The 18,953-nt window shown below is 38.2% G+C and overlaps 1 protein-coding gene across 1 annotated transcript in view; it reads left to right on the forward strand.

The window, feature by feature from the left end:
• The window catches only part of CTNND2 (catenin delta 2), an 886,309-nt gene that overhangs the window by 130,988 nt on the left and 736,368 nt on the right, over positions 1-18,953 (forward strand). Inside the window, exon 2 of the mRNA XM_087867974.1 lies at positions 15,774-15,910. Within this exon, the coding sequence (XP_087724100.1) occupies positions 15,774-15,910 (137 nt within the window). The remainder of the gene's footprint in view (positions 1-15,773; positions 15,911-18,953) is intronic.

An 18,953-nucleotide genomic window follows, 5' to 3' on the forward strand; every position in this document is an offset into this window, starting at 1 on the left:
TTTTTTTTTTAACAGTTAATTGAGAGACATTTTTTCTCGATTGTGCAAATTATATGTGTGGTACACAGAAATTAGATAATGATTTTCCAATAAGATGATGTGTAGATTTGTTATTCTAAATTGAAATTCAGTCACTTGTATAATTTAAATTTAGCATCGTGCTTAGAGTATTTACTGTTTCATAAAAGCGGTCTATCAGTCTGCATTGCCTCATGCGGATGCCAGGAACAGGCATAAAGTCACAAGGGAACAGAGGCGGAACCCATGTGAAACAAAAGGTTCTTTCAAAACCCGGCATCGTTTTCTTTGGTGGAATTCCTGACATCATCAAGTCTCAGTAGCCACTTATTTCTTAATTAAGTTAATAAATGACTAATTGATCCAGTAAGTAAATGATTCCAGGCAAAGCAAATGCTCATACAATGTAAAGACCAGCTAAATAATCACATAACAGACAGGATAGGTTAAGAATGATCAACTTACTTACTACTCATTCACTCATTCATTCATTCATTCATTTACTCATTCAACAAATAAGTACTGAGACACTGGTTGGTAAAAACTCTTAATCAACAGATTGAGAAGAGTCCGTAAAGAGAAGTCATTTAAAATACGGAATCAGTTTTTTTAAAACTATTTAAAACTATTAATTTGGTTTCAAGTTAATTGTACCAGTGTTCACTAGCCTTACAGAACCTGGGTCATTGATTTAAAAATGGGTCTGCTCATCAGAGTGCCAAGAAAATATTCGTTTAGAGCCCTGCCTATCCCTAGACTCTCTTCCTTGCATCCTCCATGATTTCCTTTTTTTCATTTCTTTAAAGTGAGTAAGGAACCTAAGACATCTGTGAAGCATTTTGAAGAAACAAATCCTCTGTGTACTTATAATTTATCCCTAGCCCTTTATAATTATCTCATCCATAATTAATCACATAACCCTTTAAAATGGGTTACCATGGGGCGCCTGGTTGGCTCAGTCGGTTAAGTGTCTGCCTTTGGCTCAGGTCATGATCCTGGGGTCCTGGCTGGGATCCAGCCCCACATCAGGCTCCCTGTTCAGCAGGGAGTCTGCTGTCTTTTCCCTCTGCCCCTCCCCCATGCTCATGCTTTTTCTTTCTCTCTCTCAAATAAATAAATAAAATCTTAAAAAAAAAAGAAAAAAGGATTACCATAAAGGAGTTTCACCAAAGTGTTAAAAAACCAAAAATTTATTCTTCATGCAGTTATATCTCCTTGATTTACATATATTTATTTAAATAATATAATTACAAGTTAAACTGGTGTGAATGGATTTGGAGACAACTTAGCTAGCTTCTGGTGAGGGAAGGAGGGCTTTGTAGAGTGGGCAGATGACCATAGATTCAGTGGGAGCCAGTCAGGTAGGGTTATGAAATAAAGCCACTTACAGAAGCTTCTAGAACTAGCATGCTGGGCATTGTGCTAGGCACTGGGACACCACAAGAAGTCTTCTGAAGACATTCTTACTTATAAACTTCCACTCTTGACAGCAAAGATCCACATTTTATTTATTTTTGTGTTCTTATTTTTTTATTGAGGTATAATTAACATACAGTGTTGCATTAATTTCAGGTATACAACATAATGGTTCAACCATTCTATCCCATACTCCGTGCTTACCCCATAAGAATAGTCATAGCTGTTACTAGACAAGGCTGTTACAGTGTTCTTGACTGTATTCTCTATGCTGCACCTTTCATCTCTGTGACTTATTTATGTTGTAACTGGGGGTTTGTACCTCTTAATCCCCTTTATCTATTTCACCCCCCACCTACCTCCCCTCTGGCAACCACCAGTTTGTTCTCTGTGTTTAAGAGTCTGGTTTTTTTTTTTTTTTTTTTTTTTGGTCTCTTTTTTCTTTGTTTGTTCATTTGTTTTGTTTCTTAAATTTTACTTGAGTGAAATCATATGGCATTTATGTTTCTCTGACTTATTTCACTTAGCATTATATCCTGTAGGTCCATCCATGTTGTTGCAGATGGCAAGATCTCACTCTTTTCCATGGCTGAATAATATTCCATTGTGTATATTTACCACATAAAGATCAACACTTTAGATCCAACTTTTATTTTCATTATTTTCCCCATGACTCCTATTCCTCCTCCTATTAATCTTTTGCATCCAATACTCAATGCTTAATACTGAGCCTGGCCCACACTTTGGTAAGTGAATTATTTTTAAATTAATCAATTATTTTCTAAAATAGTATCAGTATTAAAAGGTGTTCTATAGATTAGCAGCACATAGTGATTGAGAACCATAGGCTGTATGCCTTTAAACAATAGTTCTTCCCTTGTTACTTAGGGGAGGTTCACCTCTCTGGACCTCAGTTTCATTATCTGCAAAATGGGGATAATAAGTGCAGCGCAGTTGTTGTGTTAGTTGTGTTAGTAATGGTGAAGAGCTTAGAAGAGTACATAGTAAGTACACAATTAATATTATTATATTGTCTTGTAAAAAATATTTGTTCAGTTGTAACTTAAATTTTCAAATATACCGCCATAGCTAATACCTAATTTGTTACAACCATATATTCATAGATACTATTCTTCTGTATAACTGTGAGGACAGGTATGACACTGCTACTCATTTTTTATTGTTGTTTCATCTAAGAAATACTTGATTGTGGGAAAGGTAAATATAAGAGAACATTTAGGATTTTTCTAACCAAAATTTATATACTTAAACAGTGTTTGGATATTTGGGATTTTTATCAAATATGTTGATTTATCTTTGACTATTATTTTCTTAAGTTCCTTGAACATTTGTATAAAAAAGATTCAATCTCAAGTGCTTTTTACTGTGCTTTTAATAATCCCTGCAGGTTGCTGAGATTTTGTTTTTGTTTTTTGTTTTTTTTTTTAAAGATTTATTCATTTATTTATTTATTTAGGGAGCAAGCGGGGGGAGGGCAGGAGGAGGAGGAAAGACAGAATCTCAAGCAGGCTCTGCACTGAGCATGGAGCCCAACACAGGGCTCGATTCAGGACCCTGAGATCATGACTTGAGCTGAAACCAACGTCGGTGTCTTAACCAATTGAGCCCTCCAGGTGCCCCACTAAGGTTTTTACATTAGAGAGATCTTTAAACCTTTTTTCCCCTTTAAAAAAAAAAATATCCTTAACAAATTGAAATTTCATCTTTTAGAGGTCACGAAAGCTCGTCAACAAAATAGAGACATAAAAAGTAGATATAATTCAGTTTACTTTTGGACCTCTCCTTCCAGAAAGATCAATAACAATACCAAAATACTGCTTCCTACTTAATTGGCAGAAATTTTATTTTTCTGTTTGGACACAAAGCCACAATTTCTTTTTATAGGAGTTATGCTTATTTTCTTTAAATTTATTTATGTATTTGAACTCTTATAATTGGCTATTTTATAACTAAATATTAAAATATTTGACCTCTTGTTAAGGAACAACTTGTGTATTAGAGAGTGATGCCTGCTGATTGTGGGAGATGTTGTAAATATTTAGAAAAAGGAGAAAGAAGAAAGTGGGAGGTGGGAAGCCCAATGTTGGAAAGAGATTTTTCTCAAACTTAGAATAATCTAATTGTGAAAGAAATTATTTTATAAAATAAAGTAGAAACATGATACAAATGAACTTTAAAATGATAAATATTATTTTTAGATCAGAAATATGATATTATAAACAGACCCATTTACTCATGTCTGAGATTTAAAATATGATATAATTGTGTAGAATAACTGGAAACATTGAGAAGTTTCTTTTTCATACAGCTTTGCTGTAAATTGCCTTTGGAGATCCAAATAAGCTTGATCTCCTAGAGGATGATGGACTTCACAACACAGGAAAAAGATGTTGGCATCATGATGACTTAGAAAGAGGGCTCCCTCTCTCTAAGATCTCAAAAGTAATTAGTGTCTTACTGACAAAGCCTAAGGATTTATGTAAAATTACCAAAAAAAAAAAATCTTTCCTGAAACACATGAGTGTTGTTTTGTAATCAGATTTGCAATGTCAAAGAACTATTACATTCAGACACTGAGAATCCCGAGGTCTCATCAAAATAATATATGTCAGATATTTGGTTGCAAATCCTTGACCACTGTTGACTTTTGTTTTCTGAGACTTGGTTTGCTATTTTTATTTTTTCCAAGTCTCATTGTTGTCCACTTGTAAAATGAAGTTATTAGTAATTACTTTTTCTATTTGATGGATTAGAATATTTTTATTTACAATTGCAGTAAAATGAGTAAAGTGCTGTAAGGAAAGCATAACACCCACTTGACAAGTCATAGAAAGATGACTTGCGTTTCTCTGTGGTTGGAATCAGCTTGTCTGATGGATTCTTTTTTTTTTTTTTTTTAAGATTTTATTTATTTATTTAGATAGCAGGCGAGAGACAGCATGAGCAGGGGGAAGAGGCAGAGGGAGAGGGAGAAGCAAGCTCCCCACTGAGCAGAGAGCCAGACATTGGGCTCAGTCCTAGGACCCTGGGACCATGACCTGAGCCGAAGGCAGATGCTTAACCGACTGAGCCACCCAGGCGCCCCCTGTCTGATGGGTTCTATAGTTTAAAATGTCATTTGATGGACATAGGAACTGAAACACATTTTTCCAAAGAAGACAGACAAATGGCCAACAGGTACATGAAAAGGTGCCAGCATCACTAGTCATCAGGGAAATGCATATCAAAACCTCACATCTGTTAGAATCATCATCAAAAAGACAAGAGATAACAAGTGTTGGCAAAGATGTGGAGAAAAGGGAACCTTTATGTGCTGTTGGTTGGAATGTAAATTGGTGCAGCCACTATGGAAAACATTATGGAAGTTTTTCAAAAGATTAAAAATAGAACTACCATATGACCCAGCAGTTCCACTTCTGAGTATATATCGAAAGAAAATGAAAATAGGATCTTGAAGAGACATCACTCCCACGTTCACTGCAGCATAACTTACAGTAGCCAAGATGTGGAAACAACCTAGGTGTCCATCAACGGACACTTGGATGAGTGGATAGAGAAAATGTGGTGTGTGTGTGTATGTGTATGTGTGTTGTGTGTGTGTGTGTGTGTGTGTGTGTGTGTGTAAAATATTACTCAGCCATGAGATAGAAGGGAATCCTGCAATTTGTGACGACATGGATAAACCTTGAAGACATTTAAGTGAAATAGGTTAGACAGAGAAAGACAGTTATGATACACTATCACCTATATGTAGAATCAAAAAATGCTTAACTCACAGAAACTAGTAAAACAGAAAACAAATTGGCAAAAATCAGAGCTAGGGATTGATATCACCTTTTCATAATATCCAGTCATTTATCTATTTAAGATTATTTATTGATCACATACCAACATATTTGAACTCCCAACATGTATTTAATATATATATATAATAATATATATATATCTTATTTTTTGGAATATATGTATTTTTTGGAATATATTTAGAGAGATATAAAGAGAGATTCTTTGCTATATAACCTTCACAAATACAATGAAAGCTCTTTACACACATGATTTAGATATATTTTCTAAGCAAAGCTTTACCTTTTTCTTGAAGTGTGTGTTGTAGTAAGCTAATTGTATCACTTAAAATGTCAAAATTTATGTGTGCATAAAAATATCAGCATATCTTGATAACTATCAAAAATTATTATGGCTCTATTTAGTTTTTGCCTTATGTATGTTTTTCTTGTAAGTCTAGTAGAGAGATTTATTTCAAAGATTTCTAAGTCTGCAATAGCAACTGGGGTTGTGTAGGAGTAGCTGAAACTCTGTTCTAGAATTAAATTTAAAACACTGATGGGCAGTTTCCCTGCTTCGATGGATTAAACATGTTTTCTAGGGAGTGCAGATACTTACAGTGCAAGATTTTGTCCTTGACTGCCCATTGATAGTAATTCTGGAAAAAAAATATTTGTGGTTGAGGTCTCCTATCTTGAGAAGTTGTCAAGTGGCAGATACGTGTTTGGAATCAATATAAGGGCAAATTGCCATAATTTGAATGGACACTTTCAAGTACGATGGAGTGAGAACATGTTACAGGCCAGTGTGTGGCTGGCATTTGGGGACTTTTGGTTTAATAGATTGTGACAATCTGTGTTGGTCGTTCACAGTAGTAAAATTGTTGTGGACTGGCTTGAGATCATGATTTTTTTTTGGTACCGGGTTTTTATCCTGTCACTCTGTGATTAGGTAGGAGAACATAAAATGGAAACCTGCATATTTGTTTCAAGTATTGTTAGGGAGAATGTTTGAGGAGGCACACTTTTTCACTTGCAGGCTTAGATGCTGTTGTTTGGCATCTTGCAAAGACACAATGTCAGAGATGCTGGTGAGGCTTTAGAAGCTGTGTGAAGGGGGACTCCAGTGCCTGGGGCATTTGGCCGTGACAGCGTGTTCTGGGCAGTCACTGTGTGTGACCAGCACTGTACTGGGAGCGGGGCTAAGCATGCTGCTTTGAAGTTTCAGCCAGAAGAATAGTCAGGCTACCGCTGAGCCTCTATTATTGAATGTTTTAGAACTTTTCCTCCTATTCAGGGAGAGCCAACATTTAAGGTATTGTGCCTGTTTCAGTTTCTCTTCAGCTTACTGTTACTGTGATGGATCTGTAATTACAGAATCTCAGACTTTATTTCTCTGGCATAAGGAGAAATGTCCCTCTAGCTTAGCAAACCCATGAAATCGGCTGGTGAAAACAGCCTTGTCGTGTCTGGGGAGCTAGGATGGTTATTGATTTCAGAAGTGGGTCACTTTTTTTTTAGTGATGATGAGCCCTGAAACTTTATATTGTTTTTGTCATCATCAATAATTTCATCCAGATACATTCCCGCTGTAAAAGTAGACAGAGGTAGGATTAGTAGAAATACGTATGTATGTTGACTACTTTAATATTATATGTTACCCATAGTCATTACTTGGACTATTTCTATTTTCATGGTCCCACACCTTCATTTCTTCTTCTCTGCAGTCTTTTTAAACAACTTGACAATATCACTCCCTTCCTCCTCAGTGTTGCCTTTGTAACGGGAACCCTCCTCAGACAGTGCATTTATCATGATGAGCTCTAATGATTATACGTCTTCCGGGATTTAAAAACCTTTTAATGTTTTTGAAATTGGGATGCTTCTTAATGTGACCGTTGCTCCCCTTTTTCTTTAAGCCATTTGGGATGGATTTTCTGCCACTTGGAAATGAAAGCATTATTAAGTCCCAACAGCAGAGCAGCCACCCCCGTGCCCTCCCTCTTGGTGTTTCCAGGCTCGCCCCTGATGCTCCCTGAACGCCAGCCCGGTGCTGCCTTTCCTGCCCTCCTCACCTCACTTTATAGATTTATTCTGATTCTTTCTCTCTGCCAGTAACCCTCTGCCTTTCCAAAGTCGGCGGGTCAAGCCACTGTCTTCTCTCAGCTTTTCCCTTCATGCAGGTTTGGGCGCCCTGATTGCAGTCGAGGAACCTGTGAGATCCCACTATTTTTTTTTTTTTATATCATTGTGCAATGTGATATTTTATTTACTGGATTCATGCTTTCATTTTAAAACAATCATAATTTTAAAAGAAGAGCACATTTCAATTTTTAAAGACAATGTTCACATTAAGATATTTCACGTATGAACTAAAATTTACACTTAACAAAAACATGGTACCCCAGGTTTACTAATGTCATTGTTTCACATTTCACTATTAGCAGCGTACCCATCGGGATCGGACCTTGGCTCTGGGTGGTCACAGTACACGCCCCTGTTCCACCTCAGGCTGTAAGCGTGGCCGGGGCAGGAGGGGCAACTCCTCACTGTCCTCTGCTGGCTCCTTTTCCAGAAGCACCACCTTTTCAGTACTTCTTAAAGATGGATATATTATTGATATAGTGTCATATATAATGTCATAATGTCACCGATGAAAATGCCTGAGATCATGCTTTAGGAGACAGGAGTGTGAGACACCGAGAAGACCCTCTTCTGTCCTCACTGTCCCCATATTGTCAGCTGCTTACACATCTGTGCCGAGCATGAGCGCTGCTGTCCCCTCCTGCTCTGTAGTCTCTACAGAAGCTTCCTCTTTATTTTCAGACACAGTTTATGTCACTAAGAATAACATTCAGGTGGGCCTTACGTCTGTGATGATGTTTAGGTTGGTCCCATCCTCCTCGGCAATTAATGGCTCACGGAACAGCACGAGGTGGATTTCCTGGCTTTCCATGTTATGTTCAACTTTCTACCACTCCCTCTTCTCTCAACACATGAGTAGAACAGTCATCCCCTTGTGTTCGACATGGGACTCTAACACTCAGATCCCGCATCTCTCCACCCAGTCATCATATCTTCCACCATAGCCACAAGTGACCTGGTGTCTCTGATTCTGTGAATAACATCTCTTGTCTCACCGCCAAACTATCAGGTAGAATTGGACATGCGTCTGCCTCCTGGCTTTGCCTTGTACTTGTGTATTCTGAATATGGCTTGCATGGTGCTTTCCATAAATATTGCCAGATGCTGTTTGTAAGTTGTGAGTTGCAAGCATCAAGTTCCAGAAAGTCTCAGATCCTACTTGATTGATGCCTCTACCCAGGAAGCCAGGAACCCAAGGGTATACATTCTCTGGCATTCGACTGAGGCCAAGCCATACAGTATTCCTCATAAGGTTTCAAAAAAGCAGCTTTCTCGAGTTGAAATTAAAAGGTGTCATAACAAATACCATTCAGAGAAATGCTCCTAATGCAAAGCCCATTTTAGTTAATGTTACATGCTCTACTAAGCGACCATTATTGATTTTACACTCACAGTTCGTATATTACCTCAACAAATATTTATTAACTGGCTGCTCTCTATTAGATAGTGAGCTAGATGTGGGGAATTGAACATAGACTGAGACAGATTGAGTTTTTGCTCTAATGATATTGAGTTTTGATGGCTATTAATTATTATATTCTAATATATTGTCCTAATATATTATTAGGACAAGCTGTAATTTTAAATTTCTCTTTAAAAGGAAGAAGCACGATGGATATACTTTTATGTGTGAAGAGTGCATCTGGGAGACAACAATGCTGTGCCTATTTCTCTGTGCCTATTTTTCTGCCTATTGAGTTGGGTTTTGATATTCATGACATCTTAGTTGCAAATACTGAATTGCAATTTTGGTGCAGAGTGATTACACAACTGAGGTGTTCACTACACTATTGTGTTTTTCATGTCACTAATTTATACGAATCTATGCATTCTCTGTGACCAATATTAATAATATGCTTATGCTTCTTCAGTTTTACATGATCATAATCTTACACATATCACCTGTGGAGTGAGTGGAAGGTTATAAAAATCCCATATGTTCAATTATATTCAACGTTAGAATATCAAATTGGATACATAAATGTGTGTGTGTGTAAATGCATGATTGCATATCTAAATGTGACAGTAATATTTGGAGTATTCTAATGACCAGTTTCTTTACTCACTTGGGTGCAACCATAATGGAAAATTATGAAAGTGATGCCTAATGATGAGGTAAAGCTAAAAGTCAGTCTATTGTACTAATATATTTGTGTTTTAGCACATAGGATCAAGAACAGGGAGGGGCACTGTCTTGAAGAGGATAGACACATGAGGGAAGTAAATAACTTTAGATGTGGCCACACACACGTGGAGTTTGTTAGTTTGGTGTGAGAGTCAAGGAAGTTAATGTCTTAGAGTCTTAAGTTGAAGCCATTGGCGAAAGCTAAAGGAAGATGAGAAGAGTTCTAGAAGTTTCTAGCACCTCTAAAGTGAAAGATAAAAAGGGACCTGCCTAAAGAAAAGGAAAAGGGGAAAAAAGATGTGATAAGCAGTGTTTAGAAGTCCTCAATATTTACATTGCCTAATTCATGTCAGAGTGTAGTTTCTGACTTGAGCTCGGCTCAGCTGCCTAGATGTTAACAGCAAAGAAGAGTAGTCACAGATAGGTGTGTTTTGGGTTGTAAGTTTGCATGTCAGATCATCTTCAATCACCTGAAATATATTTTACTCACAGTGTCAACATTTTGGCTAATGGCCAGTCACTCAGACCAAACCCTGGAATCATCTGGACTCTTCTCTTTTTGTCTCACTACCACATGCAACCTATCAGTAATCCTGACAGTTCGCTTCAAAATATGTTTATAATCGGACCCCTTCTCATGATCTACTGCCAAGGACTAAAGATGCAGATGAAAGATTACATCAAGGAATTGACTGTTGGGTGCAGATCAATAGAACTTTCTGCAATGATGAAAATTTTCTACATTTTTACTATCCAGTACAGTCACCACTGGCCACGTATGGCCATTGAGCACTTGAGATGTGAACTAATAAACTGGCTTTTTAATGTTACTGAGATTTACATAGCCATATGTTGCTAGAGGCTACCATATTAGACAGTGCAAGTCTAGCTAGTGGAATACTTATTGAATCCCACAGTGTGCAAGGGATTTGGAGATCCTGGAATTTGAAGTAGGTGGGACCTGCTTACCTGGGAGAAGAAAGAAACAGGTCTCTGTGACAACATAGCATGAGGGCCTGGGAGTGATGAAATGAGAAGACACTTGACAGGATAAGAGGTCATGGGTTACAGATTGGGGGCGGGCAGCTCAAGAGGAGCAAAGACCTCATCACAGCCAAAGGAGCTTATCACTGAACCAGAGAGGAGGACATCAAATTAATGGTGGTATAAGAATGCTACGTGGGTCATTGAATTGAATGAGTGTATGACACCAGCGTCCATCAGTTAATTTTTTGAAGATGACCATATCTGATGTCAAAGTCTATTGGTTTGCAAACTGGTCTCCATACTCAGAGGGCAGGGAGAGACTGAAGAAAGAAGCAGACACTCTAGACTGGTAGGTGGCGGGTTGGCAAGTGAACTTATTTACAAGACTCATCTTGGGTGGCTACAGGACAAGTAGATTTCTGCAGCCAGTGGCCAGAATCTTAAAAGTTTATATAGGCCTTGACCAGGTTCAGTCACATACCCAGTATGAATAACCCCGACGCCACATTTCTACCTCAAGGCTATATTCTTAGAGCAGTTTCTGGGAGGGGGAAGGGCAAGCAGACGCACATCCCAAGGACAGAGGAGGGAGTAGGGAGCCTCCAGTGGCCCCAGGTCTAGCTCCAGGGTTAACCAATCGTCATGTCTTCTTGATGACCTCCTCCAATAAAGTTATCCATTGCTGGGCAGAAGTGGCTAAAGAAGGAACAAATTTGAATCATAAAATATAAAATAAGATTTGCACTTTCATTTTGTGGGATGGAGGTCAATAAAATAGAGCATTGAATGAAGTTCTTGAATTGGGAGCAAGAGAGTTTGGCCTTTTAAAGTGCACATAAGATTTTAACATGTTACCAAGTATAATGTAAGTTTACAGTGATTCATGTTGGGGAAATAAACGTTTAGAGTATTCATGAAATCTTATCACATATGGACATAAGAGTTCAAATTGAGAAGGACACTCTGTATATGGGGGCTACCTGCCTTTGCTATTATCATCATCCTGGCCAACTTTCCTGAATTTCTTATTGCATCATCTGTGAAAGTACTAGGGACGTCCTTTAGATAGCATTCTGTCCCTCTGGCTTACTTCACATCAGTGGGGCACAACCCTCTTGTAAGCTTTGATTTATCCAGATTGCTGATTTGCAGCAGCACGGGCCTTTCTCTGACAGCTGTGGTTCATCCCAGATGCACGTGTCAACAGAGCACTGGACGTGATGGTACCGCCCTGCTACCATCAGTTCCCAGGCTCCCCCATAGTCGCCTCACGGGGGAATAAGAGACGGAAGCTGAGACTAATCCAGCCCTGCTTGTATTAGTCTTCCCAGACTGCCACAGTAAGATGCCACAGACAGAGGGGCTTAAACAGCAGAAACGTCTTTTCTCACAGTTCTGTAGGTCAGAAGTTCAAGATCAAAGTGCTGGCTTGGTATGTTTTTGGTGAGAACACTCTTTTTGGCGGCTAGCTTCTCTCGGTGTCCTCACAGGATGGAGAGAAGGAGCTCTGGTCTTTTCCTCTTTTTGTAAGGACAAGAGTCCCTCCCTTATAAACCCTGCCCTAATACCCACATTTAACCTTAATTACCTCCCTAAAAGCCGCATGTCCCAATGCAGGCACATCGGGCATTAGGGCTTCAGCATATGGATTTGGGGTGGGGTTGGGATCACAGATGGGTAGGAGTCCGTATAGCTGCTCATGCATGTGAGGGTGTCGAACAGTATGGTTTGTCGTTTTGTATTTTCTGGACACAGAACTCGTAATTACCAAGTCAAAATTTCAGTGCAGGAATTAGCAGACTAGCATTCCGCTAGCACTAGAAAGACTTCATACCCAGTAGTTGCATAAAGAGAATGAAGAGGTGTTGTATGTGAGAATCTGTAGGAAAATGTCCACTGTACTCATTGCCAAAGGGAACCCATATCAAAGGGATGAATTTTTCTGTATCAAATTGGTAAAAGCAGAAGAGAATAATAAAGGCCAATGTTGTTAACATGGCGGGGAGGGGCCACGACCACGGCAGTGCTGGTGGGCAGCTCTGCTGCAGGGGAGGGGACGTGCCCACGGCGGTGCTGGTGGGCAGCTCTGTTGCACCAGCCTGGAGGCAGGGACATGTGTTTGGGCTCTCAAAAGTCTGAAACAGGCACCATTCCTGCTTCCATCAACACCACCTCTAGGAACTTACCTATGGAAAATGTCACAGTAAAAATGGGATAAAAATGACAAATAAAAGATATGTAAATTTGGTGCATTATGAATGCTAAGTATTCATTACATTTTTAGGAAATGCGCTGCCCAGGTGAGCACTTCATTACATTTTTAAACTGTAGAATAATTTTTGTTGACGTAAGAAATAGTTCATGATGCAGACGCCTGGGGGGCTCAGTAGGTCGAGCATCTGCCTTCCGCTCAGGTCGTGATCTCAGGGTCCTGGAGTTGAGCCCCCATCGGGCTCCCTGCTTAGTGGGGAGTCTGCTTCTCCCTCTGCCCCCCCCCAACTCATGTGCATGCTTTCTCTCTCAAATAAAAAAAAATAGTTCACGATATGTTGCTGAACAGAAATTAAAAAAAAAAATCAAAAAGCACTACATTAGTAGTACTCCATTATGTAAATCTCATTATACAGAGTGAGTGAAATCAGAAAAAAAAAAATCAAGTCCTATACCAATCCTATCAAGAAACCTATACCAAATCCTATCAAGAAACCTATACCAAAATACCGAAGTAAATATACTTATCTGGGATGCCAGAATTACTGAAGATTGCTCTTCCTTTGTTCTTTTTTTTTTCCTTTTGTCTCCCTACATTTTCCAGGTTTCCTGGATTTAACACAGATTAACTACTAATTTTAGTGGATTAGTTCTCATTAAAACTAAAGTGCTTGGCCATTTACTGCAAAGTCAGAAGGCTTACAGCTCTTTACACTTAGCATGCGGCAGCCCACGGCTTGCTTCTGGTGGCTTCACGTGGTGCTCCTTCTTTTTCTTCTTTTTTAGTGCTGGGAGCTTAGAGGATCGGCAGTGGAGGTTGGGCCGTCTTAGCCATTCACACACAGGGATGGCCAGTGGTTGAATTAAGTCTGGATGTGAAAAATTATGAGCCATGAAAATTATTCCAAGTCATTTCCATTCAGGCCCAGAGGTTGTCTTGAGTAGCCTTAGCTCCGTACCGTGGGCTAAGCTGGAAGGTTTCACTTTTGTTCTGAATTGCTATAAGGAGAAAGGGGGGTAGATAAGCAGACTTACTTATTCCGTATAGTGTGTGGGTCAGAGTTGTCCAGTGCCCAAGGATATACCTAGATTCATTGCTTATTAAATCCCATATTTTATTATGATAGGTTTCTCTCATACATTTAAGAGTAGCATTTTATAAAAATTGGTGTATAGACTAGCATTTATGAGGCAGCAGCCCAGATTATGGGAAATAGGCCAACACATCAAAGGACTCTAAAATAGAAATAAAAAGGGAGAAAACCTGAGTTCTAGGCCCCATTATATAAATACCTTTGGGACTGTAGACAATTTCTTTGTCAAAAAACAGGTTGGCAATCATACTAGTCCAGAACCTGGATTCACATGGGCCCAATAAAATTTAGAAAACATGAAAGTGAAAATAATGATTTAAAACATGCAAGACTCCTCCTTTCTCGGCCTCAGGCTGTCCTTGTGTAGAGTCCCCTTTGGAAGCCACTGACATAGATACAAGTGGAGATGGAGGGTTGGGGAGGGGAGTGACATCGCACCCAAGAGCTGCCATTTCCTTTCTTCTTGCTTTCTGCCCTTGTCCCCTTCCCCCCACCTCTCAAACCTTTCCTAATTAGAAGGGCTTGGCTTTCAGGCTATGTTACCTGGGCACAATGTTTGTTGATCTGTTTATGTAAATCCTTATAATTATGAGGCTCCATCAAATAGTACATACGAAAGCAAGTGGAATACGAAACTGTACTTTATTCTTCTCTTCCCAACCCCACCACCTTCATTATTTCAATCATTTCATCCTGTTGGTATCCATCACCTAAAATACCTTCTGCTCTTTAGCCAGGGTTGCATTTTGCTAGACTATGTTTACTTTGATCTTTTTTCTTTGCTCACATCCTGATGACTAATATTGTTTTCCCAAGCCCTCCTATAAGTTCTCTTTGTAACACATGTATCATTCCAATGCTACTCTAATCCTTATTGGTAATATTATTTTAAAAATTTACTTAAAAAATGAAGACAAAACTAAGTTTCAGTGTACAACGAGAAAATTAGGTGACACATCTTGTCATATACTTGAAGAACAATTCTGGAATAGAACCCTTTTCAGTCAGCGTAGCCCTAAATTATTAACTATTAACAAATGTATCAGAGCACTTAGAGTCCTATGGAAGTTATATTGCTCACTGTAAAACCCAGGCTGCCCAGTTACAGTATAATAGGAAATACTTTTTTTTTTTTTTAAAGATTTTATTTATTTATTCGACAGGATAGAGACAGCCAGCGAGAGAGGGAACACAAGCAGGGGGAGTGGGAGAGGAAGAAGCAGGCTCCTAGCTGAGGAGCCTGATGTGGGGCTCGATCCCATAACACCGGAATCACGCCCTGAGCTGAAGGCAGACGCTTAACCGCTGTGCCACCCAGGCGCCCCAGGAAATACTTTTTAATATTCACATAACACTGATTCCTGGAGGGACACGTAATATGATAGCTTTAGGCAAGAAAACAATCTTTGTTTATTCCCAGACTTTTATATGAATAGTGATTTTGTAGAGCCCTGGTAAAAATTGTCTTTGCTTAATTATTATTTCCCCTGCTGATAAGCATCTCTAGGTAATATATGTAACAAGTACTTTGGTATTACTTGTTTGAGAAAGATAATAGGAAAAAAATAACTTTTAGGATGCTCTTTTCAAGTTGTACCTGTGTGTCCATTTATGAATTGGGCTGAAGCAAAATGGTAGTTCAACTGGCTTCTTTTTTTTAGACTCAGTATTTCTTCATTTCTTTACTCTTTCTTATTATCTTACTTGCCTTTTGCTTCTTATTATCTCTCCTTCCACTTAACTCAAATGCAAAACATGCAGTTGTGAGTATATCCTGGAATTTGGTTGGGGTGGTAGAGGAGAAACCATTCCCTTTACTTGTATTCTTTCCCGTTCTATAATGATGTCATGTGCTTTCTCTGTAGTTCATAATTTTCATTTTTTCCAAAGGGTACTGCTTAAAGTTGCCTGATGGTTATGTCTGTGTACAGTGGCCACATCCTATCACATTAAGCATGTCCTTTTGCATTGCAGGAGCTATGCCTGTCCCAGACCAGCCTTCGTCAACCTCAGAGAAGACCAGCTCCCTGAGCCCTGGCCTGACCACCTCCAATGGGGATGGCTCTGAAACGGAAACCACCTCCGCCATCCTGGCCTCGGTCAAAGAACAGGTAGAAACATTCCACTTTTGTGACCTACTTATGGGAACATATTAGAAATTGTTCTTTCAGATGAACAACGATGACTCAGTGACATTGAAAGAAAATCATGATTTTCTAGCAGAATGTTGGTATTTATTATAAAAATATTAAAATGGGATTATAGTTGCTTTTGACTTTATGTTTTTATTCATGATTTAGCCAGTTTTCCTTGAAAAAATATTCCACTGGGGGGGGGAAAAACTTTAAAATTCCCAGCTGGGTGAAGTTTTGGTAGATTTGGTGATGGACCTGACATTTAATACTGTTATATGCATGAGGCCAAATAATTGGTCTTTAGGAAATATAAAGTCTAAAAAAAGAAAAGAAAATATAAAGTCTAATCAACAATCAAAATATATTCCCAAGTATAAAAAATTAGTATGGTGACAGCAGATGAATACTGTGTTAGGTCGAAGCAAATTGGTCTTTCTACTGTTTCTGAAATGGACCTGGAAGAAGGCATTTTAGAATTTTCCCTATAAAATGAATTACAATCTGAATGATTCTTTCTCCAGCATTCCTTTTCCTTTAAATGGCTAAGTAAATAAAATCTGAAGTCGTAGATTTAAAAAATTATTTCTTAAAAGTCATGTGTTTTGTAACGAAAAGGTGGTAAGTAATCAAAGAAAGCTGGAAAATCAAGATTTTTTTTCACTTCTTTTAGCATGTGCCAAAATATAAATCATAATTTTAAAAAAGTTGAGAAAGCGTCCTGTGTTTGGGTTACATGATTCGAGGGAGGCTGAATACGCAAAAGAAGTCAGTGGTCCAGCTCTCAATAGAGTAGCTGAGGGAAGATCCATTGACAGAAGGGATCAATGATGCTATCAGTCAGACCTGTGTCACCGGGGCAGGAAGTGTGCTGCTAAGTAGGTACACAGAGGAAAGTTGAATAGATTAATGGATAATCTGGTTTGTGAAAATGGTCAGTAAGTAGGGAATTGGGTTGAGGCACAGGCTGTATTGCTGGATTAGTTTGCTTCTGAAAGCCCACCCCTGAGTTTGCTGATTATTTTGGAGGGGGAATAGAAGAAAGGAACAAAGATTCATGTCAGTTCCCATAATCAAGTTATCGTTTTGTGAAAGCTTGTTTATGTCATGGTTTCTTATTCGTATATCTAGAAGTCTTGCTGAGCCACTAACTTTAGAGTATGGACAAAATATAAAACAGAAGGAGTAAATTTAACAAGAAAATGACAGGACTTGTCTGATGAAAACTGTAACATTTTATCAAAAGACATAAAGTAATTAAGAATAAAGAACAAGGCGTTCTATGATCCTATGTAGAAAAAAACCTTGGTTATCGTAATAATATTACTCTCTCCCAAATTAAGATATAAACTTGAGGCTGTTGTAATAAGACCTTGTGGCTGATTGTTTCCTTGGCAAACTGGATCAAACAAAATAGATCATATTGGAAACGTAAATATATGGGAGTTACAAGGAAATTTTAATAGAGAGGTTTGATCTTACCAAACATTCTCATCACTGTAGTGTCCAGTTGGTCTAAAATGGAAAGAATGTTCTCTCTGTAGGACATGACTGAGGGTTCAGAATCACAAGGACATATTCAACGTAAAATAGTAGAAAAAATAGGCCAAGAGAAAATATGTGCCAAAATATGACAAAGTGTTGATATAGTTAATATATTAATGCTTCCTAATGTTGATGAGAAAAAAAGAAAGAAACAAAATAGCAGAATAGAAAACTAAGCAAAAAATGTGAACAGGAGTTCACAGAAGAAAAATGCAAAAAAACCCAATGACTATATGGAAATGTTTTCCACTCTACTGTAGTAATCAGGGTTATAAAATTCAAGATGAATATATGATTTTCTTTAATCTATCACATAGACAAACATTAAAAAATAGTATATGTTATAATCTAGCTAAGGTTAAGGTTTAAGGAAATTCATAATCTTTATCACTCCATACGGGAATATGCAATGCCGTAATCTTTGTTTAAAATGATATGTTGCTGTGAATTGGCATGTACAGTGTTCAGTAACCTTTGGTTAGTCATGCTTAGCATATGTAGTATAGAAATGGGTGATCTAGACCATAAGATTTTATGTATATGGATGTTTATTGCAGAATTATCTGGGATAGTAAAAAAGTCGAACAATATTCATTGATGAAGAATTGAAAAAAAGATATATCTTTCATATAAAACTATATCCTTCTTATGTAGTTATTAATAAAAATGAGTTAGAGCTATATATTACACCTTTGAAAAATCCATGAGGATTTTAGAAAGGAAATGTCATAGCATTATATTATCCTGTTTTTAAAAGACAATAATAAATATTTTGTGTTGTTTACAATGTTTATGAACATCTAGAAAAGTGCAGGAGGAAATAAATCAAGCTGTTAACATTGGGTACTGTACATGTGTACAATTAGATGGAGGTAGGCAGAGAATTTAGAGGCTAGGGAAGACAATCCAAAATGGGAGAAAGAACTGGGAGACTGGAATAGATACTGTTGGATTTGGATAATAGGAAATACCACTTGAGCTGAGATAGTGATGTCTGGATAAGCTACTTACAGCAAAAATACATTACTGTAAATAAAATGGCCTCTCCAAATCCTTGATGAGGATTTAATAAAAATCTACCGTGAAGAGTTTTTTCTAATAATCAAAATAGGTCAATTGTCCATTTTTGGATGGCAAAGGAGAGATTCCTTGTGGCTGGTAATGTGAGCAGGCATGAAAGTCTGTCCGGGAAGGTGAGTAGAGCAGCTTGAAGCACCTTCATTAGAGGCTCAGGCATCAGGTCCTGCGCACAGCATCTGCCCATGTGGCAAAATCAACAAGCAGCAAGGTCGCTGGGCTTCCTTGGGGTAGCCTGCTGCAGACAAGCAATTTTTTCCTTCACTGGGGATTTTTGTCATAAACTATTCTTAAGGTTTCCATCATCTCTTTTCCTGAGGTCTAGACTATTATCTGTGGGGCTAAAGCTAAGATAAATGTATTTGAAAAAAAAATTAGCCGAGATGAAAGAAAAGCGACT

The sequence above is a fragment of the Ursus americanus genome, chromosome 15 (assembly GCF_024610735.1).
Source record: "Ursus americanus isolate L20-20 chromosome 15, mUrsAme1.1.p, whole genome shotgun sequence".
Lineage (NCBI taxonomy): Eukaryota > Metazoa > Chordata > Mammalia > Carnivora > Ursidae > Ursus > Ursus americanus.